Raw genomic sequence first — 24,242 nt, forward strand, 5'->3', positions numbered from 1 at the left:
TGTCCCTCTGCAGGAAACACCACACAGAGGGAAGGAAACACCTGTTGAATTGAGCTAGTTGGGAATTCTCCACTGAGACTTTGTTTTGTCCATAAGAAAATGCCGATTTGTCAAAACTGAAACTGTTTGCCAGAAAAGTCTTCCAACTGGAAGAAATTTTGGTTTCAGAGTGGTCAAAATGGCGTATTTTGACATTTTCAAAGTGAAAACTTTTGAAATGACTGAAGCAAAACATGTCAACTGACCTTATCCAAACTTTTGTTCAGATTATGGCTTTGTGAAAATTTTCTAGATTAATTTTTTTTCACGATCCTGGAACGAAAAAAAAAAATTCTCACTCTCTCTAAATTTGGGTGGGACAGGAAAACCAGGTCCTGCCCAGCTCTAGTGCTATGAGATACACGTCTCTTCTGCTGTCATCGTGCATGGCACGGCCAAGCAGCAGGGAGAGTACATGGGTGGCGAGCTGGGACACACACGGCTGGAGACATGCAGACCTCTTGCTGCTCATCCATGAACAGAAATCAAATACTTCTGTCATCCCTGCTGGACTTAATGGCTTGATTAGTTTAACTGCCACTCCCTCACACTGATATCTGCCCTGCTGCTGACACCTCTACTATCTGACCTCTGGAACCTAAAGCCACTTGGGGAAACCAGGTATCTAAAATGGACCCTGTTTTATGAGGAAGGGCTTTAGATGGTCATCCGATCAAACTTTCACCACACTTAATTTCTCCAGTGCCAAGAGCGCCTGATGACAAGGCAGATACAGGCAGTGCCTTTGCTAGTTTAAAATGAGGAGTGGATAGCACCTGCGAGTACTGGGATGTGAGGTGTTTAGTGCTAGGTCACTAGTTCAAATCCAGGTCAGGCCATTTGTGACTGAAAGCGGTTATCTGATGGCAGCTGGAGGGCCTATGCAACACAGATTGGTGGGTCTCAGTCCAGTTCCAACCGGGCCTAGTAAACCACCACTACTGGCAGCTTCACCAGAGAGACCAAGGACCCGGCATGCCTGTAGTGTGTTTCACTCAGGGGTCAGCAGGATTAGTGGGCAAGCTGTGGCTCGATAGTTCTTCTGCCCCCACAAAGTCCTGGGCAGGGCTGTAGGGGGACCCAGATCCTCCCTCTCCAACAGGTCCCAGCCCAGGGCCCAAGGCAGAGAGAGAGTTTCTTGGTCACCTCTTTGTGGTGCACCTGGCAGGCCTTCTGTGGGCTGCTTCCCACCTCCCTGCTCTCTTTGGCTTGGAGGTGTGGTGGCAGCCCCCTCACCCCTAGCACAGAGATCCCAATCAGTCCCAGCAGCTCACGCTTTAACTGGATGCTCGGAAGACCGCTGTTTTCCCTCAGCAGGGAATGGGGGACGGAAAAGGGTCAGGCCCTTACCCTCCTGGTTGGGGTCTGACCCACAGTCCAGACACTTCTCCTCTGGATTGCCTTGCCTCCAGAGGCTGCGAATTGGCTTCCTCTCTTTGGACAGCCTCTCCTTCACTCACCTCGGGCCTGACTGTTAAGTCCACCTTGGAGCAGGTCCTCCATTTGACACATGCTCTGCAGCTGCTGAGGGGTGGGGCCCTTCTGCCCAGTACAGCTCCTTCCCTTCCTTAGGCTCTGTGCGGGTCTGTAAACACCATCATCACAGTGCCATAAAGATCAAATGAGGTCTTCATAGTTAGAGGAGGTCCCCTGAGGAAGGGCTGAGGCATGTTGGTTGGGCGGCATGCGTGTGAGAGAGCCACATGTTACCCATACTTGTCCTGGGGGTAAACTTCAGCCTCCAGGTTTCTCAAGCTGGCACCTGACCTTTCCCAAGAACACCCGCGAGAATCAGAAATGACTGGGCAGTTGTTCAAAGCTGCAGAAGGGACCCAGTCACAGAACAACATAGCTTTCTGCCAGTACACACGGAGCTGGTTCGTTTCTGGATTAGCCAGTGCACTTCATTATCCCAGCTGGTATCCAATAAGCTCTTATGTCAAGTCTTGTTCATTTCTACCGATTAACCACCCACCCACAAAGAGATTCGCATCTCAATTAATAAGGATGAACAATCTCTTATGTTGTTGTGGGCTACAACCCATGTGAACCTTCAACTAGGCATGAAACCACTAATCTTTACATTGTTGCCTTTTGTCTGAATCCTGAAGTAAATGTGAGTTTTCAGTCAGCATCTTCATTTATTCTCCATTTTCCCCCGCCTGGTGCATGCCAACTGTTTTCTGGTTACAGTGCAATTATTGTGTGTGTGGACTAAAAAGGAAAGGGAATGCTGAATATATTCTTATCTTTCTCATACATGCAGTGGTGAAAAAGAATTGCCTTGGCCTTTTCTCTTTATTTTATTTTGGAGAGGGGGGTGAAAGCAGCTTTATTATTTACAAAAAATAAAAATAAAAAAATTCTTTCCTGAATGTAAATGTTTAAATTCTAGCCTTTTTGCAAAATGAGCAACATAATACATTTAAAGGGACACTGCCAAGATAAAAATCACATAAAACAGATACACACTAAAAAAGGCACAACCCTTCTATATGTTGCTCATTATCTGTGCAGCTGAGGTTGGGATTCCAACTTGGCAGGAGACTGTTTATATTTTTTTTAAAAGCTTTCATTTAAATAATAAAAACACATTAAAGCTTTTCAGTCCATTTCAGGGTCCTGATCCCACAGTTAGGCCCATATGGACAGATCCTTGCTCCACTGCAGAGCTTCACTGATTTCATAGATTTTAAGGCCAGAAGGAACCATTGCAATTCTCTAGTGTAATCACCTGCATAACACAAACCATAGGACATCCCTGCATTAATTCCTGCTTCAAGGCCAATAGCTGTGGTTGAAGCAGAACTTTTCATGGGATTCCATGTGGTTTAAGGCTCTAGCCATGGGGTACCAATAGCAGGATTAAGGCCCAGTTTTGCAAAAGCTGCTTGTTTTTTAAAAAAAAAAAAAAAAAACAACCACCCAAAGCCTAAATTTTGGGGCCTAAACTACTTGTTAGCACCCTTTTAACACCAGCAGCAGCAAGGTATTCTCATGGTCCAGGGCCTCCCCACAAGTATTCCAAATGCGTCAACACGGTTAGATTTTCCTTCTGGCTGGCTGGCACACACGTGTGCACACACACACAGGTTCTAATTTGAGCTTCATTGTGGGTTTTGTTTTAAGTGAATCGCAGCAAACTCTCCTCTACAGAATATTTCTCTCCCAGGACAGAATTGCTCAATATATTTATTCCCATAAGAAAAAACGTGAAGGCATAAAGAGGGAGCCATTCCCATCTCACGCCCCCCACCCCCACCCCCTCCATTCCAGTGAAAAGCTAGCTTGGCACAAACACACACAACTACATTTCAGATTCAGCCTTTGAAGAAGAATAAAGGGGGAAAAGGAAAAATTCAAACCACTGTCACACACTCTCTAGCACATCTGCTGCATAAGGCTCTCTCAGCAGTCTTACCCAGGCAGTATGAGAAAGAGAGAAAGAACCCCTCCCTGATACAGCTGCTAATGGGCTTCCCTTTTTTATCTGATTTTTTTGCTCATCAGCTAAGGAACCAAAGGCTACAGAAAGATGCAAAAATAATAAAATAAACTTGGAGAAAAAAAAAAAAAAAAAGCATGCTATCCAATCTGTTTCGAAATCCGGAAGGGAACACTGAAATGGAGCCCTGCTTCCAGACCCTGCCATTTTTTAATTGCTACTTTCTGACAATAAAATCAGCAACATAGCAAAACTGCAGGTTCTATGAATCTTTACGCACGACCACGGATGGGACACAAAATGGACCAAATGGCAGCGAGATGAAGCCTTGTGAACTAATAACCCCACTGACAAGACAACACACCGCCTGATACTTTTAATGGAGCGAGTGCTTGTAGATTCCTTCCCTGGGTATCCACGAACACTGTGTTTTCACCTCTCCCCTGCAATTTTGCATGCAAGGTGCTTCCTTATCAGCTATGTTTTTATCTTAACAATTAAATACTATGGGCAGCTTGTTTTATGGAACCTTGTTTATTTAATCTCCATTTTGTTCTAATTAGCCTCAAGGAACCTAATGCCACTCTCCTGAGAGCCACATTCCCTGGTGACATCCCCGCAGAAGCGATACACAAAACAGTCTAGGGTTTCTCCGCACCAGGGGCACTGGCTCCTTACAGTGTTGAGTCGAGTCATTGCTTTTTGCTGTAACTGAGACGCCCGCACGCCCTCCGTTATCCCTGTGGGTGACAGCAACGCTCTGGGCACAGTGGCTGTTTCGGGGAGCAAGGGCGTAGGCGAGTAATTCAAAATGCTCATGCCCCTGTCCCCCTCCCCAAACCCAAGAGGTAACAGTTTCCCAGGGTACAACATTTTGACATGCAAAACAGGCCTGGTTGCTCTCACGTGGATGAGCACAAGAGATGCAGAGGGATCACTTTCCCCACACCCCTGCCCTTGGAACAGCCAGGCTCCCAGGGCTCTGGGTGTACAGCACTGTTAGTTACTAGACACCTCACAGGGGCGGTGGCCCTCACCCTCCTGCTGCCAGCGGTATCACCATGGCCCTTCCCTTTTAAAGGGATATGGCTGGAGGGAGTGCATGATGTAGGAGAGAAAGAACCCTCCCTGATACAGCTGCCAATGTGCTTCCCTTTTTTACTGCTGCCCCCCACCACCATCATAGGCAGTCTGGTTGCCTCTGGGCTGATAGCACAGTGCCGCCCCCCACTCCTGATGGAGGGGGTATATGCTGGCCCAAGCCAGCTGTAATATGGTCGCCGCCCTGGAGGGCTACCACAGAGGGTGCAGTTAGACATTTTCCCTTTCAAGAAAGCAGGAGGCAACACAGTTCCGCTGGGCAGCCGGGCAAGCTGAGTTTGAGTTCCAGGGCTTCTACTGACTGTAAGCGCCTCACTTCCCCTTGCTGTGTCCAACGGGGCAGTGATGATGACCTTCCTTCACAGTCTATGGATGAAGAGCAAGGAATTTTTGGCCTGAGGGTCTTGGGAGTTTTGAGCACTTCACACCCCCAACATCCACAGCAGCCAAGTCAGGAACCGTTAGGACAACAGCAATCACAATTCCCCCAGCACATTAAGTAACCTGATGTTTTAAGCCAAGCCACTATCAATTGCAACATGCAGCTGAAGCCCACAGAGTCTACACACCATAGCTTACAATGCTCCGCTTGCTCTGGGTAAATGAAGCACTGCCCTTTGTAGTCTCTACAGGTTGCACCTAATTAAAGATGGGCAAAATCTGCTCTGTCCTTTTTTCAAATTAGATGTAGCACCTGAAAAGTTGCCAATGTATCCTTTAGTCGGGCAAAATTCGAGCACCCTGTTTTACACCCATCCTCCTCCTGTCGGAAAAAGGAGCAATTCTGCGTCAAGGGATCATAGCTTGTGCCTATCGCTCCTGCTGCCATCAGCCAATCCTTGCTAGAAATACTTTGCAACATTCTCGTTTCAGTTCCTGGCCCCAACATGCTGCTAAGTGGGTAATCATGTTTTCCATTATCCTTCTAGCGGCGAGTCTGTCTGTGTCTTGGGTATCGATTTCATAAAAGCTTTTAAAGGAATAAATAAGAGGATTGCTGTGGAATACATGCGATTCCCGACTGAAAGCCACAAATTCAGGCCATCTCGCAAGTTGCTCAGAAATAAAACAAAACAATACAAACCAGGTCACAAGTACGGCTTGAGGCTGATTATCATCTCAGAACTAATCCTTCCACATGGGGCCATAACCAGGGCAGGGCAGCCACTCAGGGTGCAAAGCCACAAAGGCAGAAAAATGGGGTGGAGAAATGCCCCCCACAAAAAATGGCAGGGGGCAAAAATATGTATGCTCACCCCGGCCACTAAAATGTCTAGTTACAGATCTGCTTCCACACCAAGGACGTCGGCAGTGGGTGGTGTCTAACATGGAGGCAGGAGCAAGGGGTTAATGTGACGACAGCACTGCGTACAAAGGTCCTCTCCCCAGTGCCAGGTGCAGCTTTTACGCCTACTCAAAAGATGCGGGGGAGCAGACCCTGGCAATGGGCCCTGCAGCCACCAGTACCAAGGCCGCCACTGACATTTGTAGCTCTCTCCCCTCAGAAGAGTAGCAGAGGCCTTCTTGGAACTCCCGGCAACCACTCGTTCCGTTTGGTCTCCCAGCTGGAGAGACATGGGGGTGGCTGGCATGATGCCACCACTGGCAGATGGTAGCCACTGTAAAATGCTTCTGTCTTAACTACTCAGCAGGCTGGGGGATTTTGGGTAGTGGATAGGCCCCAGCATCAAAACACTGGCTCTCTCTATCAGCCTCCCACTGACAGCTGGCTCAGCCCGCTGAGTACTCTCCCCTTCTGGGCTTAGCATTTACTCCCACATCTCCCATCTCATAAGCCAGTCAGCCACTCTCATTGCCGTACTTCATCATGCTTGAAAACAGGTCGACCTAAACTTGGCCCTAATTCCCACCTGAGCTGGCTACGTCCAGAGCTTTCACTTCAGATCAGCTCTAAGGCTCAGCTTCTCAGAGGTATTTCATCTCAAAAGGTGAAATCAATGGAAGTTAGGAGCCTAAATACCGTGGAGGACCTGGGTCTAAGCTGTGCAGTGCTGCTGAAGGTGAGCAACCGAATGAGACCCACCTAAGTCCCGCTGCTTGTGAGAGTCAACAGAGAACTCTGCACCTCCACTCAGTGGTTGATGTTTCTCACCCAAGCTTGAGCAGCTCTTCCAAACAGGACCCTAGAGCCCAGCCACTGTTCCCTCCATGGGGCATTCCTGTGATGGGAACTGTATGTTGGACAGCTTCCGAGGACACATTTGGTTCACTCATAGACATTAAGACTAGAAGGGACAATTATGAATATCTAGCCTGCCCACCTGCATAACATAGGCCATATAATCTCCGCCAGTGTATAATTTTGGCTTCCACCCCACATGCTACCTCAAGATTTGGGCCTGTACCTCTGGCACCATAAGCAAGAGCCAGGCTAACTCTCCTTTGGTTTTCAAACAAGGCCTCCTCCACTCACGCCACGGGGAGGGCTACCATTAAGCCAAAAAAGTGACCCTGCAAGGCAGCTACCACTGGTACACGTTGCTGTCGCAGATAAAGTCGTAATGCCACCAAGCAACCGATTACATATCAAAAAGCTAATGTCATTCCAAGCTGACAAGCCACTGATGAGGGCCTGCATACAACGTGCCCCTTCTGCTGAGCTGGCCTGGATTGTGCTTTAGGGTATTGAGGAGCAGACTACACCAAGACGTATAGCTCAACCCCGCTTCCTTTACCCTGCCATGACGAAATGTGGGTGGAGCTACTAGAGCTGGCAGTTTTCCGAGGCAGCAGGGCCAGATTCAGGGGAGCCAAAGGCTTATGCTAGATGTGAATTTGCTTGTGTATCCAATCCTCTGCGGGGAGGTAGACGCTGCTGATAATTAAGGGATGGCATCATCTCCATAGTTACTCTCATCAGGTCTTTCCTGGATAGAATGTCCCCTTGCTATAAAGTCGTGGTGGTGTGAATGACACAGGGCACCCATCAAGAGGTAGATGAAGGATCCCCCTTCAAAAAACCTCCCAGGGATGCTGGGCATTTTTATGTTGATATTTCTGAATTAAAATAAAACCTTCAGAGATGGATGCAAATGCAAGAGCTGGAGAAAGGTCCTTAGAAATGAGCATATGCAAGAGAGAGACCCTGGAAAATACAGCTCCCTGTTCTATACTATGTTTTATTTATAACCCAGTGTCCCTCGAGATTCAAATCTCTTCCGGAAATAGATGCTGAGAAAAAGTTAAACGTGGCTAGGTGAGTCTGCAGCCCAGCAGGAAAACAGGCTGCACAATAAAGAGCTGCAGGTCACAGCAGGACTCCATAAAAACAATACTCAGAAACAGGAGGAAAGAAAGGGAGGGTGCCTTCCAGAGAGGATCCCTCCAAGAAACTGTAGGCTTGTAAAACTGCCCCACCTCTGTCCTCAATCCACCTGGTCAGCTCTTGTCGACACCAAGAGAACTGCCAACCCAGTACAGAAACAGGACTATTAGTGACTAAGCAGTCTAGCCATCAGGAGGCTTTCCACTTCACACTGTCCGAGCACTTGGGGACAAGAGACTCACACCAGGAAAGAGATCTTAGTTAAAACTGAAGAGGAGTGAACTTGCGGGGGTCCTAAATGGAACTGCTTTGCTTTTGAGCCTTAATTGGATCTATAGACAGTTTTCCCAGTAAGAAAAACCAATGATATCAGTGGGGTGATTAAGGGGATTCTGGTGGATCCCAAGAGAGCCTCCCAAAATTTCTTTTGCAAGGCAAGAGCAAAGGAATTAAATTTTAGGAGGGTTAATTAAGGAAAACACAAAATAACTCAACCAAACAACTTTATTACGAAAGCACTGAGAAAAAATCATATCCAGCCCCTGGCCAGATGAAGGACATTAGGAACCTCAAGTGATGTTCTGATTCTATTAAGCAGTCTGTCTGCAGCCAACTTAAACAGCTGTCAACAAAATTACAATGTATATTCCAATCTCAGCAGAACACATTCCCGGCCAGCAACCTGTTTACTAAGGCCCGTTTACAGGGTGATAATGGCAGAAATATACTGTGAGCAGATAGGCACGCCAACCTTGGACTGCCCAAGACATTAGTGTGTAGCAGCCAAGGGCCTTTGGAACCTACAGTACATACCAGGTAAGAGGTACATCAGGTTTAGATGGCTGGTTCAACTGGCTGTTGTCCCAGTGAGGTGTTTGCACCCACACTGCTCATTCTCAGCAGCACGCGTATCTAGACCGAATCTTCATAAAAAGTCTTTGCCATTGCGTGTGCCAATTTCGCCACCTTCTTCTCCTTTGCATCAGGGCCCATATTGTGGCGGGCTAGTTTAATCCAGTATTGCTCAGTCCTGGGCAGATAGTCTGTGTATTTCTCATCAAGCTGAACAGATGGGTGCCGCTCCTCTTCTAGCACATGTCGGGAGGGAAACAGAAAGGAAGAGAGAGGTCACAAACAGCTGATGAAAGCAATCTGCTTGCCCATGTGCCAGGCCGGTTGAGACGATGCTGCAGCGAACATATTTTAATGCAATAGTTTAAAGACTATCGATAGCTAGGGAAAATGGTTTTTCTCCTCAGGACACAGGCAAACATGGAACAGAATGTACCTATGGAAATATGACTTCTTTTGGAAAGCTCAACTTGCCTCTGGATTTTTACCTTTTTAAATTAAAAGACTAATAGCGCTGGTTGGAAAGGCAAACAGACTTATGTGGAGTGCAAACATGCTATCTCCAATACCTCTGTTCAGATCTGAAACATGCCCTCTCCCCACCCTGAGCCCACGCGTAGCTGTGTCAATGAACCTCAGCCCTGACCTGCAAAACTCCCTGCATCTTTTTCTGAGATAGAGGTGGGAATTAGTGGTCTGAGCACAGGACAACAAAGCCAGCGGATTTCTGACCCCTGACACCACCTCCCTCCCTCCCTGAGGGTTTAGTGAGGACTGACACTTGTAAATGTACCCTGAAGGTGAAAAGCACTGAGCCACTATCTGTTCCTAAATTCCCTGTAGCTTTTTATTGCTGGAAAATCCCAGTGGGCTCAAGCTGTCATTAAAAGCTGGCTTGGATTACTAATAAAGCACAACAGTTTCAAATTCTAAAGCCACTTTATAAAATCAGATACAAGGGTGAAACCTCTAGAAAACATCACAAACTGGAGCAAGGGAGCCAAAATTGCAGATGTGGGGCTAAAATTACCCCAAACAACTACCAATCCATGTGTTCTTCTCACTCCTTTTAGCATAATTACCTTTATCATCTTCACTTTCTTCATCAGAGTCCTCCTCCTCCTCCTCTTCACCTCCCTCTGCACCTTCCACATCATCCCCCTCCTCATCAGAGTCAGACTCTTCCAGCCACTCTTGAGTTTCTTCAACAGTAAAACAAACATATACAATGAAAAAACAAAACACAATAAGCCCTCTTAAGGTGGCGGGAATTGTTACGGGGAAAATGAGATAGTCAGACAGGTGCCCCATCTTTCTGAACCGAGCAGTCGTCACATAGCCACTCTGCAGCTCAGCCCCCATGAGAGACCAAGTTCTGAACTATTGTTTCGTGTTTATAAGCATGCATGAAACAGAAGGGGAAAAAAATGATAGATAACAGCTATGGAAGACAGCATGGTTCAGAGCCTGGGTTGACCAAGAATGAGGACACCTACGTTCAGTTCCCACTCTGCCATCTGTCGTGTGACCTTGGGCAAGTCATTTCTTCCATCTGTGCCTCAGTTTCCCCTCTCACCCTTTGTTTGTCTTGTCTATTTAAACCATGAATTCTTCAGAGTATGGACAGTCTTCCGCTATGCCTGTACAGCACCTAGTACAATGGGGCCTCAATCCTGGTTGGAAGTTCTCAGTGCTACCATAGTACAAGTAATAAAAAATAATAATAAGAAATACGATAGGCACCTGCCCCACAGTCTCATTTAGCTCCTCAGGGCATGAGGCTTGCCTTCACAAATGCACCTCAAACAATGCTGGCTGCTCTACCAATAATAAATGCATATGAATAAATGAGAATGCTGACAATACTGTGCAATGCCACGTGGGATGGGAATACAAGGGCTCAGCTTCCATGCTCCCAGTTTCCCTCCTACAGCTTATTTCCCGTCCTCGTCCACAAAAGAGCAGCACAAAGAGGCACTGAGCGAACACAGGAAGCTATGGAGCTGCACAACAAGGCCACTGAGGGAGAGGAGAGAGAGAGGGGTGGGGGAAGATTATCTCGTTATACAGATGTGAAAATGGGAGGGGGGTGAAGAGACAGCATTACCAGAGAACCTGTTCTCTAAACTCACCTCAAAATCACATGCCAAAGATATTCAGTGAGAACCAAGGACCTGGCTTTTAAAGCTTTACCCTCGGGAGCATTTCTGAATCCGTTTGACTGGGAGCACAGGGAAGCATCATCAGTGGTTCTGGCCTCTCTGAGGGCCGTGGGTACTGAGGTGGATTTAAGTGAAAGCTCGGAGTGAACATGCTGTAGGTGGATTCATTAGGGGAAAGACCTGGACTGACTTTCCAGACACCAGGCAGAGAAGCCTCAGTCAGTATTGCCTGCCAGACACTGCCCCACTCCTAGAGAATAACCGACAGACAACATGCTTGCAAAGCTACCCTGAAAATCTGGACTTCCAGATCCCTTTGGTGGTGAGCAGGAGATGCCATGGTTAGTGGCAGGGAAAGCAAGCGGCAATGAGCTCTGAAAGAGAGGGGGGTGTCTAGGCTAGGGTGTCAGACAATCAGGTGTGGAATACCCTGCTTCACGCTGGTCATTGTCACACATCTGAAAGGTATACTCCCTGTAAGGTGGGAGGGTCACAGCCTCTACACCACATCTGTATACTGAAATGTGCTCAATTCTTGTCCTTTCTACTGACTTCAAAGTGACCCCACTGATGATTTTATCACCTCCTCACAGCTCACTTGAAGTGGAAGCCCCTTTATTTCTGGCTGTGGGGTACCACTTCCAATAGGAAGCGAGCAGACTTGGGTCATAAGATTTCCCAAATTCTTTATCCTCCCTGCATTCACCCCAGGCAAAATCTGCTTTTACACAAAAAACACTCAGGGCACAATGCAGTACCATTAGGAGAGGCAGTAAACCAGTTGTCAGGGAGTCCCTGGGCGATGCTCTGGAGCTGCTCCCCATGAAGCCAGTCAGGACTCTGGGGAAGTCTCCTTTCTGTGAGCAGACTGTCTGCAGGACACAAAGCTCACACAGCTTCCACCTTCCTGGGCCTGACCTCGGAGCATTCAGCATCCTCTGCCCCTCCGTGCGCTTCCCCCAGCGAGTCCGCTCAGGCAGGGCTCCTGGGGAAGCCAGAGGGTCCTGCCCCCGCAACTCCACAGTCAGACGTGACTCTCAGCCAGCCAGTAAAACAGAAGTTTATTAGACGACAGGAACATGGTCTAACACAGAGCTTGTAGGTGCAGAGAACCGGACCCCTCAGCTGGTCCATTTTGGGGCCAGTGAGCCAGACAACCACGTCTGCACTTCACTCCATGTCCCAGCCAGCCCGAAACTGAAACTCCCTCCAGCCCCTCCTCCTCTGGGCTTTGTCCCTTTCCCGGGCCAGGGGGTCACCTGATTCCTTTAGAGGGGATTAAGGGAAGAATTTGTGATCCCACAATAAATAAGGCCAGTCGACTGGAGGTCATGAGGCCAGGGAAGGTTCTTGTATGGATTAATCTATGCCAAATTTAGTTCTGCTGCGTGTAAAGGGAGCCTGCTGCCAGCAATCTAAAGAATATGGCCCCGCCTGAAATCTGCTCTGCAATGATTCACCTGTTTCCGTGTGGCCCGAAATAGACCATTACTGAAAGACTGTAGGCTTAGGTGAGATTTGTCCCCAGTTACCATTAGTGCTGGAAAAAGGCTAACTCTGACTGTCCTTAAAGTATCAGGTGCTGTGCAGGTGAACTCTAGGTTGAGATTGAAAGCAGGCAGGACACTGGATGCAGAGACCCATGCCATGTGCATGAACTCAGACTGTGGCTGAGAACAGGATTTTATGTCAGAGCTGTTCCAGTCTGCCTGTCTGGGAGAAAAAACAAACCTGCTCTATCATCATCATGATTGGTGCACAGCATAGTGGCCGGTGCACAGGAGAAGGAGTCAGGAACCCTTGAATTCTAAACCCTATGTGTGCCACAGACTTTCACGGTGGACTTAGGCAAATCACTTAACCTCAACTGACTTAATTTCTTCATTTGTGAAGTGAGGATGCTGTTTCCTCTCTCGCCCCACTCACTTCCCTCCAAAGACAGGAATGACAAATGGCTAGTTTGAAGACTGCATGTGAATACACAATGAGTGAGAGGAAGGATAATATAGTAGTTAGGACTTGGGAAAACTTAGTTCCAGTCCATGATCCACCACAGTCTTCCTGTGTGACCTTGGGCAAGTCACTTAGCCTCTCAGGGTATGTCCACGCTGCAATTAAAAACCCTCTGCTGGCCTGTGTCAGCTGACCTCAGGCTCGCAGGCTCAGGCTGTTTAACTGCAGTGTAGATGTCCAGGCTCAGGCTAGAATCTGGGCTCTAGGGCCCTGCGAGGTGGGAGGGTCGCAGCCTCTCCACCACAATTAAACAGCCTGTTAGCCTGAGCCTCTTACCCTGAGTCAGCTGGCATGGGCCAGCAGTGGATGTGTAATTGCAGTGTAGACATACCCTCAGGGTACATCTTCACAGCCAAAAAACCCCCATAGCAGCGAGTCCCATAGCCTGGGTCTACAGACTCGGGCTCACAGGGATCATGCTACAGCGCTAAAAATACACTTGAGGACATTCTGGTTCAGGCTGGACCTCTGGGCTCTGAAGCCTGGGGAGAGGGGTGGGTTTCAAACCGTGAAGCAGAACATCTAATAGCTATTTTTAGCACCGTAGTGCAAGCCTCGGAGGCCCGACTCTGTAGACCTGGGCTCGGAGACTCGCTGCCGTAGGGGTTTTTCGCTGTGGAGGTGTACCCTCTGTGCCTTGGTACCCCACCTATAAAATGGAGATGGTAGCCCTGCTCTGCCTCCCGGGTGCTGTGCGGACCAACATATTAAAAGACCATGAAGCGCTCACATATTATGGCCTTGGGAGCCTGTTGTGATAACTGAGCCTAAAAATTGACCCTAATTGTGAGTTCAACCGTAAAATGTATGTGAAAGTCAGTAAGATGTCACAACAACCTCTAACGAGAGATGTTGATGGGAAAAGGCATGAATGGGAGACAGAAGAACTGCACTAGTCCAAACAAAAAAGACCACAAGGGCTGTGTTAAGATCATGCCTGGTGAACGAGGGAAGTGAAAGACTGGAAATCAGTGAACCAAAATTGGTATTTTGGAAATGAGGCCTAACTGGTGGACAAAATGATGAGGGGTATGGGCTATTTCACCCACCACTCCTTTTGGGGGTCCTTGAAGAAGGAGACTTTGGGAGAAAAACTGACTACTGGAGGGAGCTTCACTATTATGGCTGCTACCCGCACTGTCTCCTAGGACCCCGGACCTTCCTTCTCCTAATCCTGAGAGATGCTCTGACCAGACCAGGCCAGAGAGAAAAACCGAGGTGACACCACCTTTCCTGGCTATAGCTGAATCCCAAACACCACCTGGGATGAAACGGGATCAGACTTTAACAGCAACAACAGCTCCAGCTCCACTCAACTAACTTCTCTTTTTCCCCCATCGGACAGTTATTACTATCTTTGATCCCATCTAAGAGACTGTCAGACAAGGGGTTTTTTTTCCTTTTAAAACTCTCTCCAGCTAAAGGCAAAAGGAACAAGGGATGTTATTAAAATGAAAGCCTTAGTGAACACTTTACATTTTAAAAGCTTTAACTCTTTTTCTGTCTTTTCTGTATCTTTAATAAGAGGTGTCAAGGTTCCTCCCCCACTCTGAACTCTAGGGTACAGATGTGGGGACCTGCATGAAAACCCTCCTAAGCTTATCTTTACCAGCTTAGGTCAAAACTTCCCCAAGGTACAAAATATTCCCCCCGTTGTCCTTGGACTGGCCGCTACCACCACCAAACTAATACTGGTTACTGGGGAAGAGCTGTTTGGACGCGTCCTTCCCCCCAAAATACTTCCCAAAACCTTGCACCCCACTTCCTGGACAAGGTTTGGTAAAAAGCCTCACCAATTTGCCTAGGTGACTACAGACCCAGACCCTTGGATCTTAAGAACAATGAACAATCCTCCCAACACTTGCACCCCCCTTTCCTGGGAAATGTTGGATAAAAAGCCTCACCAATTTGCATAGGTGACTACAGACCCAAACCCTTGGATCTGAGAACAATGAAAAAGCATTCAGTTTTCTTACAAGAAGACTTTTAATAAAAATAGAAGTAAATAGAAATAAAGAAATCCCCCCTGTAAAATCAGGATGGTAGATATCTTACAGGGTAATTAGATTCAAAAACATAGAGAACCCCTCTAGGCAAAACCTTAAGTTACAAAAAAGATACACAGACAGAAATAGTTATTCTATTCAGCACAATTCTTTTCTCAGCCATTTAAAGAAATCATAATCTAACACATACCTAGCTACATTACTTACTAAAAGTTCTAAGACTCCATTCCTGGTCTATCCCTGGCAAAGACCAGCATACAGACAGACACAGACCCTTTGTTTCTCTCCCTCCTCCCAGCTTTTGAAAGTATCTTGTCTCCTCATTGGTCATTTTGGTCAGGTGCCAGCGAGGTTACCTTTAGCTTCTTAACCCTTTACAGGTGAGAGGAGCTTTCCCCTGGCCAGGAGGGATTTCAAAGGGGTTTACCCTTCCCTTTATATTTATGACAAGAGGTTAAAAGGATTTGTTTGCCATGGTCCTAAGGAGGCTGAAGTCTCTGTATAGCAAACCCTGAACTTTGTTTAAGGCCATTTAATGTTGGACAGTGATTAGGTTCCGTTAACACCGTAGGACCACTTATTCCATCTACATTAATACAACGGGCTGGTATAAGTACCCTAGACAGAACGATGAGCTATGGGGTAAAGGTTTTACTCCGGGCTTCTCCACTCATGAGCAATACAGCCATTCCACACCCACGCCAATGGAATCCATATAGCACACAGCACCATGCGTTCTGTTCATGCCACAATATCTGACTTAAGAACTATTTCTACAGTGATTTCAAGAATTTGAACACTTCTTTTTAACTGATATTGTTTGTAGCCCTCCAAAGATCAGCTCCCTAGTTTCAGAAGTCCAGCTGTACAGCCCACGAGAGGAGAGAAAAAACTTTCAATAAAACAGTTTAGAAACCTCTACAACATGATCTAAAATAGCATTATTTGCACATGATAATGCTGTGATTTTAAGGTGCGATATCCTGCTGTCTACTAAAGTGAAGTATATCATGTTGGACAGTGAGATTATTCACAATTCCCCTTCTTTTTTTGCTCTGATGCTTCATGGGATATTGGATCTTAAACTAGCAGCTAGTCCAGGAATGAGTTTTGTCCGTCCGGCACCCTTAAACAGCACATATTTGGGAGGGAGGCTGAGAAAGAAATGTTCTGTGGGCGGCAGATGGCAGCGATCTGAGAACCGCTCAGAGGTTTAGAACTTTAGAATGTGTCTTTCGGGAGATGAAGTAAGGGGCAAGAGTGCAGGTGGGATTAAAGGAGCAAGATAAATGCAGTTAGTCATCTGGCTATCACCACTATCTACTGTCTGTGGTATAAATATTGTAATTAACTGGTGTGTGCGCACAATTACGTATGTGTTTGCAAACCACTGCCCTCTGCTGGATAGAATCAGAACTACATACCCATGCACCAAAGGACTTATATTGATATCAGCTAACAGGGATTCTCCTTCAGTTTAAATATTATGGGCATGCGTTTTCAAAGCAGGAGGATCTGAGTTCTCTCCCTACCCTCACCACAAAGTCCTGAGCAGCCCAAGCATGCAGCATGGCAATAACTGTGAAGTACCTTGGTGCCCATGGATTTGTACCCTCCCAAGCTACTGTCTCTCTGGAAAATGCCAGCGTTCGAAGGGTTAATTTCAGCTATGGAGAAAGCCACTCCATTTTTTATGGTGCTGCTGAAAACCCCACCTGCCCAGTCGCCCTCTTGGGAGGTGCAGGTGCCGTACCTGCTGGAGATGGTGCTTATAGGGCTGGGCCCGCCGAGTGGATGCCCGCGCTGAGTATTCTAACTGCCTGAAATGCAAAGGAAAGGATTAACCCGCGGCCGTAACTTACTTGGATCCATCTCCACCAGCACCTTCCATTCCTCCATCTTGTGGAGGTCGATGCTATAGAGGTCGTTGAGGGTGAACTGGCGGTCCCCCACCTCGAACATCCCCCCGTAGACGTAGAGAACTCCGTGCTTCACTGCCAGCATAGCGTTTGAACGTGGGCATGGCTCCACCTGCTGGCCGGAGGCTTCATCACCGGCCTCCTCTTCGTCTTCCGATTCGGACCTCTCCAGCTCCACTTCAGGGGCAGAGACCACCTGCTTGATCGTCATGACGGTCCCATCCTCTGCCACCACTTCTTTGACGATCTCCACGGGGCCCTGAGGGTACTGGCCCTCTGCCTCTCCATCCCCAGCACCCTCTGCCTCAGCCTTTTTGCCTCGCCTACGTTTCTTCTTTTCAGATTTAGGTCCCTATTGATAGGAAGCACATTAGAAAAGCAGTCAGAGAATACTGTACACAACTGTGAATCTGAACAACACTGATGTACAGCATGGCTAACATGCCATACAGTGGTGAACACAATGCACTTAAATGCAATTTGGGGATTCAGTTAAGGTTTGTTGGTGCCATAATTCTCAGAAGATGGGCATATGCTTCAACCAAACAGTGACTGCTCTCCTAGCTGTGAAATGACCAACAGGAATATCTGTGGTGTGCAATTGTTGCTTCTATTAATACAGAAGTGTATGCTGGGGCAGGAAAAACATAGCACACTCACTCACACATACACACAGAGACCTCACTAGTTTGTGGTTGGCGCAAAATGGCATTGACCCACCACTGTGAGAAATCAAAACACAGTTACTGAGTGCTAAATTACAGCACATTAGTGAGAAGAACTCCAGGTCTTTCAGAGTGCTGTACCAAAGGGCTGGAAAACAGTTTGCCAGGAAATCAGAAGCAAACTTTCTCATGAAGCTTTGCCTGTTGTTAAGTGACTGATTTTCCCTCTTTCAGAACAGACTAAGAAGCACTGGGGTCAGGGGAAGGAAGTTGAGTCAGGTCATCTGGCCTCGTTTACTCCTTGAAAACAGTTGGAGTAATGCCAAAAATCTGGGGCGACAACTCTGAAGGTTTGACATTCAATCTCCCCCTTCATCAGCCAGCTAAACACTATGTTTTCACTGCAAAAAGAGGCATGTTTTTATATCAGGTTAGCTATCTCACTGTGAAATCCACCATTGTGGTTTTTACCTCAATGTAACTAGTCCAGCTCAACCGTATCTCTCTATATCCTGGAGTTCACCTTGACTAGCTACATTGAGATAAAAGCCATAGTGCTTTGTTTCCACAAGGATGCTATAATGAGATAGCTCTCTCAATGTAACAAATATGCAAAGAAGTTGTGATGTGTAGCTATACTCTGAACAGAATTAGATTTAAAACCATAACAAAGTCATAAATCAGAGAAGCTTCAGATTCCATGGCCTAAGATAAAAAGGGAGGATTTATTGTATATATTTTTCCAATACCTTTAGTTGTCCAGGAAACCAGCGGTTCTTTCCCATATCATAGAAATAAATATCACTGAAGAAGTCTCCTTCAATGCACTCTTCCTCTTCTTCATCATGCACACCTCCGAAGATAAGGGACCGGTTATTGGGGCCTATTGCCACAGAGAAGCCAGACCTGGGAGTGGGTTTCACACCTGATGGGCTAAGCCGATTCCATACCCACTTGTCTGGTAATGGAAAAAGAGAAGGAAACAAAGAAAGTCAATTCACACAGTGGGTGGCTGAAAATTCCAGCTGCTTCAAAACGTCAAAGGCCCTTCAATTCTATAGCAATATCAGCAAGAATCTCATTGACCTATTTTGGTTTCCTTAGATATTTCACAGCGTCTTCAACAATTTCTTTAAATAATGTTAATCATAACGATTTGCATTTGCCAGTTTAATCACCCAGCTAATCCATATGTTCCATTTTCCACTCTTTACCCTTAGAAAGCAATTGTGTGTGCAAATAAAAACTGTACATCTGCTCTTTAATACAGAAAGCCATCTTTGAGATATGCTTTTCAGAGGGGGGTGGGAGGAAGACGGAAATCATGAAAAGCACGTGTGTGTTTAACGAAGGGCGGAGCTCATATTTCTGTTCATAGCACAGGTAATACATTGGCAAGGTCGGACTTAATTCCTCTGTTTATTTGCAGGCCTAGAATGCCATAAGCGGCCACAATGCAAACTTTACCCCACAGAGTGCATAGCAAGTAGGGGATTAGCCATGGAATACAAAACAAGCTGTCTCTAGGGATGATTGGGAAGCATGCCTCATTCTAGTACCTTTCCCGGGTCTCTTCTCCCAGCAGACAGGGCCTATGTTGCCAGAGTCTATGTTGCCTTTTAAGTGCTCTAGTCCTCCAGGAAAGAATACCAGGCTCACTCAACAGAGACTTCAGGTCACACTTAAAAGCAGTACCCCAGGGTGGAAAATAGCCTGCATTCCAAGTCCTCCCCCTCCAAACCTTTCTAACCCAAATTTTTAGCAGCTCCATTCCAGCTCTGAAATGCAAGACGCAAATGCCATAGCCTATATAGGATTGAGTGGGCATTGGTAGCCATGCAAAACAGAATACAGCCGTGGGTCACTGAAGAGTAACATGCCTAATCTGTGTGTTTGGGGAGAGAACAGGGTTCATACTGGGACCGGCAAGCTGACAATTGCTGAAAGATGCGCAGAGGAAGAATTAAACCTTGACTTGTCAAACTGACAACGCTATCCAGCTTACTCATTTGGTTATAAACACAGTGGCTAGTGGATATTAAACAGGAAAGATCATAGTAGGTAGAGATGGGAAACACCTACTAGATACATGAGTCATTCACCCTGTATGCACAGGACACAGATCCTGTATCAACAAGAAAGCAAGCGAGGGCCAGGTTTTCAGAGCTGTACATATACTGTTCTGGGGAACGGACATTCCAAAATTTTGTTTTCAGAAAAAAAATCCCAACAACATTTTGGTTTGACCTGAACGAAACTTTTCAGAGGCTCAGAGTTGCCCCGAACCCCAGCAGCCTGTGAGGTGGGCAGCCTGGGAGCACATGCATGCCAGTTCTAACTCGAACACAGCCCTTCCCTTCCCCTCAACTAGTCTAGGCCTAAGCCTCCCTGTGGGCAGAGAATGACAACTGGGAAAAACTGCACAGGGGTTTTACTGCGTGCACAAATGAAAACTCAGATGAGCAATCACCAAACCCAACAGCATGAGGACAAGAGCTAGCATTTACATTTTGGTCTCCAGAACTTGAAAGTGTGGCCTAACCAGAGGCAGGCTTGAACCATAGCAATGGACCTCCCTGCCCCATTGTGATGGAGGCGGGATCCAGAGCCAGATCTGAAGGCAAACACTGCTACCTGGAGCTGAGTCAGAACCAAATCTGTATGTCACAGAACACTGGAGAACTTTGGATTCAGTCCTAAACTCAGATCTGAGCCAGATCTCAAACTCAGCCCTCGTCCTAACCCAAACCCACTGGGCCGGCTATCTCACACTTCCTACATACACTTCACAGCTAGTACTAATCACAGCTCCAAAACCTTTATTAGTATTTGGCTTGGGTTGTGCGCAGAGGCACCGCAGCAAGGAGTAGCAATGACACACCCTACTGCATTCCCCTTCCTCAGCTGAACTGGAAACCAGCAGCCCTAGCATCATTCGACCCTTTCTCTGCTCCAATCCCAGCTTTGCTATTTCACTGACTAAGTTACTCTGTTTCTGTCCTGTACGTCAACAACGTGCTTTAAAGGAGTAAATCCTGTACTGCTCCTACGGTCCTGCAAGTCTGTGAACATTAGTGACCCAGTCTGGTTCCACTGCTTGGAGATGGGCAGCATTGGAGGAACCTGCACAAAGATCACACGTCCTCTCTGTGCCAGAGATCCCATCCCTGCAAGGACTGCCATGCCACTGGCATGTGGGGTAACAGGCATAGGGGAGGGCAAGCCTGCCATAGGATCAATCCCTTACAGAGAGGGGGCACAGCAGTTTTGGAATCTACTGCAGCTTTGGGGCCCCAGGAACAGAGGCACCCATGGCTATTCAGCGTAAGAATTCCTTTTCCATTGTCCTCTACAAAGCTGCCTGCATGCACGGGTGGGGGAAAGGTTTGTCCCTAAAAGCCCCACGTATCACCCAAGGAAGGGGAGCAATTCATCTCATCTTCCCATTCAACTTGTATTTTCCATTTTTAAGCAAGAATCCTGATACAAATCTTCTAGCTGCTCCTGGAAAGAAGAGAAATTCAAATCAACTTGTCCTGGGGAAGCGGTCCATCTGGTCCGCTTAGCATCAAGGCAGATCTAGCGACGTGGTGGTTTTCATAATTGGTGAAATTTCATTCTGGGTAATTTTCTTTTTTTCTTTAAATTATCATGCAGAAGGAAAGAGCATTGGCATATTAAAGTGTCTCAGCATCAACCACAACCCAGCCCTGTTCCCTCTTACAGTCACTGTGTGGCAATCCACCTTCCTCCTTGCCCACGCCTTCAGCCTTCAGCAGGAACATGTCAGTGTGCAGGGTGCCTTTGTCAACATCTTTCTTAATTCTCTGCAAAGAGGAGAAGGATAAAAAACAAAATGAAACACACTGCAATGGCCCAGCAAACCTGATTCTCCGTGGCCTTGCACCTGGCAGTCATCTGCACCAGACCAGTAGCACTTTACACCCAGTTTGCACAGCTGCAACTGACAACACAAGGGCCAAGGCAGTAGCCAATCAGGCCCAGTATCCGTGCATCCCAGCCTTTAACTAACTTGCTCAATGACTTCAATGACTTCCTTCCCAGGGAGGCACTTGTCATGCAAGACAGAGACAACAAGAAGGAAGTAGCTTTAAGTGGTAGTGACAAATTTTATAAAGAGAGAAGGAAGGGCATTACTGTGGCATCAAGAAACCCAAGATCTATTCCCTAATATTTCCACAGACTTCCTGAGAGACTCTCAGGCAAGTTACAAGCTCCGTGCCTCAGTTTCCCCATCTGTGAAATTGGGACAATGACACCTATTGCACAGGGGTGTCATGACCCTAAATTCACCAGCGTTTGTAAGGTGTTTTGGGATTCTGAGTCAGAAGACTCAGCAGAAGCTGAAAGTATTATCACTTTATGGTTCAAGTTCCCCTGAACTTCCATTATTGCTCTCCCGGGTCATGCTTAATTACAGCTGCCACATGATCACTCAGATCCCCTACATGGCCACGGCCAGTTATAACAGGACCTGATGTGAGGACAGCCTTTTGCGTGCTGCACCTTGACTACGTTTGTCACTGTAAGCGTTCAAAGGTCCTGGGAGCCTTTGGCTTTCTCTGTTAAACAGAATAAAACAAGGGGCCCAATCCCGGTCTCACTGAAGACAGCAGCAAACCTCCCACCAACTACAGTGGGAGCAGGACCAGGCCTCAGCAGATGTAATTAGATGCAAGGTTTTAAATGCCATTCTACTCCCCCACTTTTGTTTCTTATCCTATGAATTCCTGTACTTCAGTGCTCATAGCACCATGTGTTATTTGAAGGTAGCAGTATGCAATGCCACCGTGGAAGGTCTCTTAATAATGTCATTAGCCACCCATCCCTCAGTTTGAGCTCCCACTTCTCGTCCCCCCAGCAGTGGTGGCATTCAACATTCTGCACGCAACAGATTAATTCTGCAAACTGGATCCATGGAGCGCAATGGGAAGTGGGCCCACGCCAGGATGGTCTGGTCTAAAATTCAGGAGTGTTCAGATACAGGATGTTGACTCAGGCCCGTCTCAGAGAACACAACACAACTCCATCTCATACTGCATCTTGCATACAAAACATACTCAGATTCATAGAATCCCAAGGACAGGAGGGACCACTGTGATCGTAGTCTGACTTTGTGTAGAACATGGGAAAGAGAACTTCCCCCAAATAACTCTTACAGCAGATCTTTTAGAAAAACATCCAATCTTGATTTAAAAATTGTCAGCGATGGAAAATCCACCACGACCCTTGGTAAATTGTTCTAATGGTTAATTACCCTCACTGTAAAAAGTACACCTTATTTCCAGTCTGAATTTGTCCAGCTTCAATTTCCAGCCATTGGATTACGCTACCCCTTTCTACTGAAAAGCCCAGTATCAAATATTTGTTCCTCACACAGGTACGTACGTGAGTTCAATGAGACAGTTACAACAACAATAATACATTCATAATAGTATATTATAGTATGATTATTGTTATAGGGTCAAATGTTAAACTAATGGGAGAGAGGAAAGAGAAAGGAAGAGACAGAGGAAAGGGAGGCAGGACATGTTTCCAGATGAGGTTTGAAATGGGAGATGGAGTGCACAGGGAGGCTGCAAGGATGGTGTGGAGAGATTCAGGGCAGCTGGTGGGAGAAGTGGGATGAGCTCTGGCAGGTTGTTTGAAGGAAGATGGAGGACAGTTTTTAAAAACCAAAATGCCAAATTCTGCCCTCAGGTCTATCCACACCAGCTCCCGCTGAATTCAGTGGGAGCCTCACACATACCCGTAGGCGGAATTTGACTCTAAGGGGCCGATGCGAATGCCACTGAAACGAATGAAAGTCTTTCCATTGACATCAATCGGCTCTAGACCAAGAGGACAGCTTGAACTGTGGTATCTTAGCCCAATGCATCCCTGTTCTTCCCCTGAAGTATTAGAGAAAAGCATTTTGCATGTGGGTGAGAGAATCATTGTTTTAGCTCCTGTCCTCAGAATTCTCACCACTGTTGGGATATTGGGATTTCGCCACCTCTCCCTCTACCGCAAGAGACTCCCAAGAGCACTTTTGTTGGAAATGGCATCCCATCCCACCCCACCGAAGAGGCCCAGAGGAGTCCCTGGGATGCAGAAGAGTGCTAACCGCCTTTGATCATGATTCGGCTCCCACTGACTCCAGTGGGAACAGCGCTGCTGCCTTGATTTCTGAACAGGGTCTGTATTTTTTTTAAACTATGGGTGAGTATTAGTGTCCCTAAGGGTGAACGGAAAGACAGCAATGCGCACTGCAATCCGGCTTTGTTACACACACATTACAGTCTCACAGCAGTGGCCAGCTGAACCTCCGCCCAAAGGCCAGAGGAGGCACTCCCTCCAACAGCGAGGAGTAGATCAGTTTCCAGCCCCAACTTAGCCCCTGGCCTCTTCAGAGCAGGCAGTGTCAATTTACACATGGGCTGGGATTTTCAAAGCACTCAGCACAGGCTGAACTCTGTGGTGAGAGTTTTACCACTGATGTCAATGGGAGCAGAATTAGTGATTTGAAAAATCCCACCCAGGGTGGTTATGGGGCATAAGCTCCTGTCCGCAAACTCATGCAGATCCTCAAGACAGATTTGAGCCTTGATTCCAGGTGCTGAACAGCAAGTATTTTGTCTGCTACTACATCCCCTGTGCCTGAATAATTGCATGAGAATAAAGAAATTGGTCGCTCCCAGGTGTTTCAGAATTCCTGTCCAAGAAATGCACTATGCTCTGGATTCAGAAGGCC

General features: G+C 47.0%; 1 protein-coding gene across 3 annotated transcripts in view; it reads right to left on the reverse strand.

The window, feature by feature from the left end:
• Window positions 1-8,361: 8,361 nt before the first annotated feature.
• The window catches only part of KLHDC4 (kelch domain containing 4), a 45,627-nt gene continuing 29,746 nt past the window's right edge, over window positions 8,362-24,242 (reverse strand). The window contains exons 8-12 of one of the 3 annotated variants that reach the window (XM_077831300.1): window positions 21,213-21,315; window positions 18,238-18,446; window positions 16,767-17,175; window positions 9,806-9,925; window positions 8,362-8,956 (exon numbers count right to left, since the gene is read on the reverse strand). In XM_077831300.1, coding sequence (XP_077687426.1) covers window positions 8,784-8,956; window positions 9,806-9,925; window positions 16,767-17,175; window positions 18,238-18,446; window positions 21,213-21,315 — 1,014 coding nt within the window. In that variant the 3' untranslated portion in view covers window positions 8,362-8,783. Of the gene's footprint in view, window positions 8,960-9,805; window positions 9,926-16,619; window positions 16,725-16,766; window positions 17,176-18,237; window positions 18,447-21,212; window positions 21,316-24,242 lie in introns of those variants that run through there. The other 2 variants (XM_077831299.1, XR_013347696.1) reach the window with 2 other exon arrangements.

The sequence above is a fragment of the Eretmochelys imbricata genome, chromosome 12, assembly GCF_965152235.1.
Source record: "Eretmochelys imbricata isolate rEreImb1 chromosome 12, rEreImb1.hap1, whole genome shotgun sequence".
NCBI classification, from domain to species: Eukaryota; Metazoa; Chordata; order Testudines; family Cheloniidae; genus Eretmochelys; species Eretmochelys imbricata.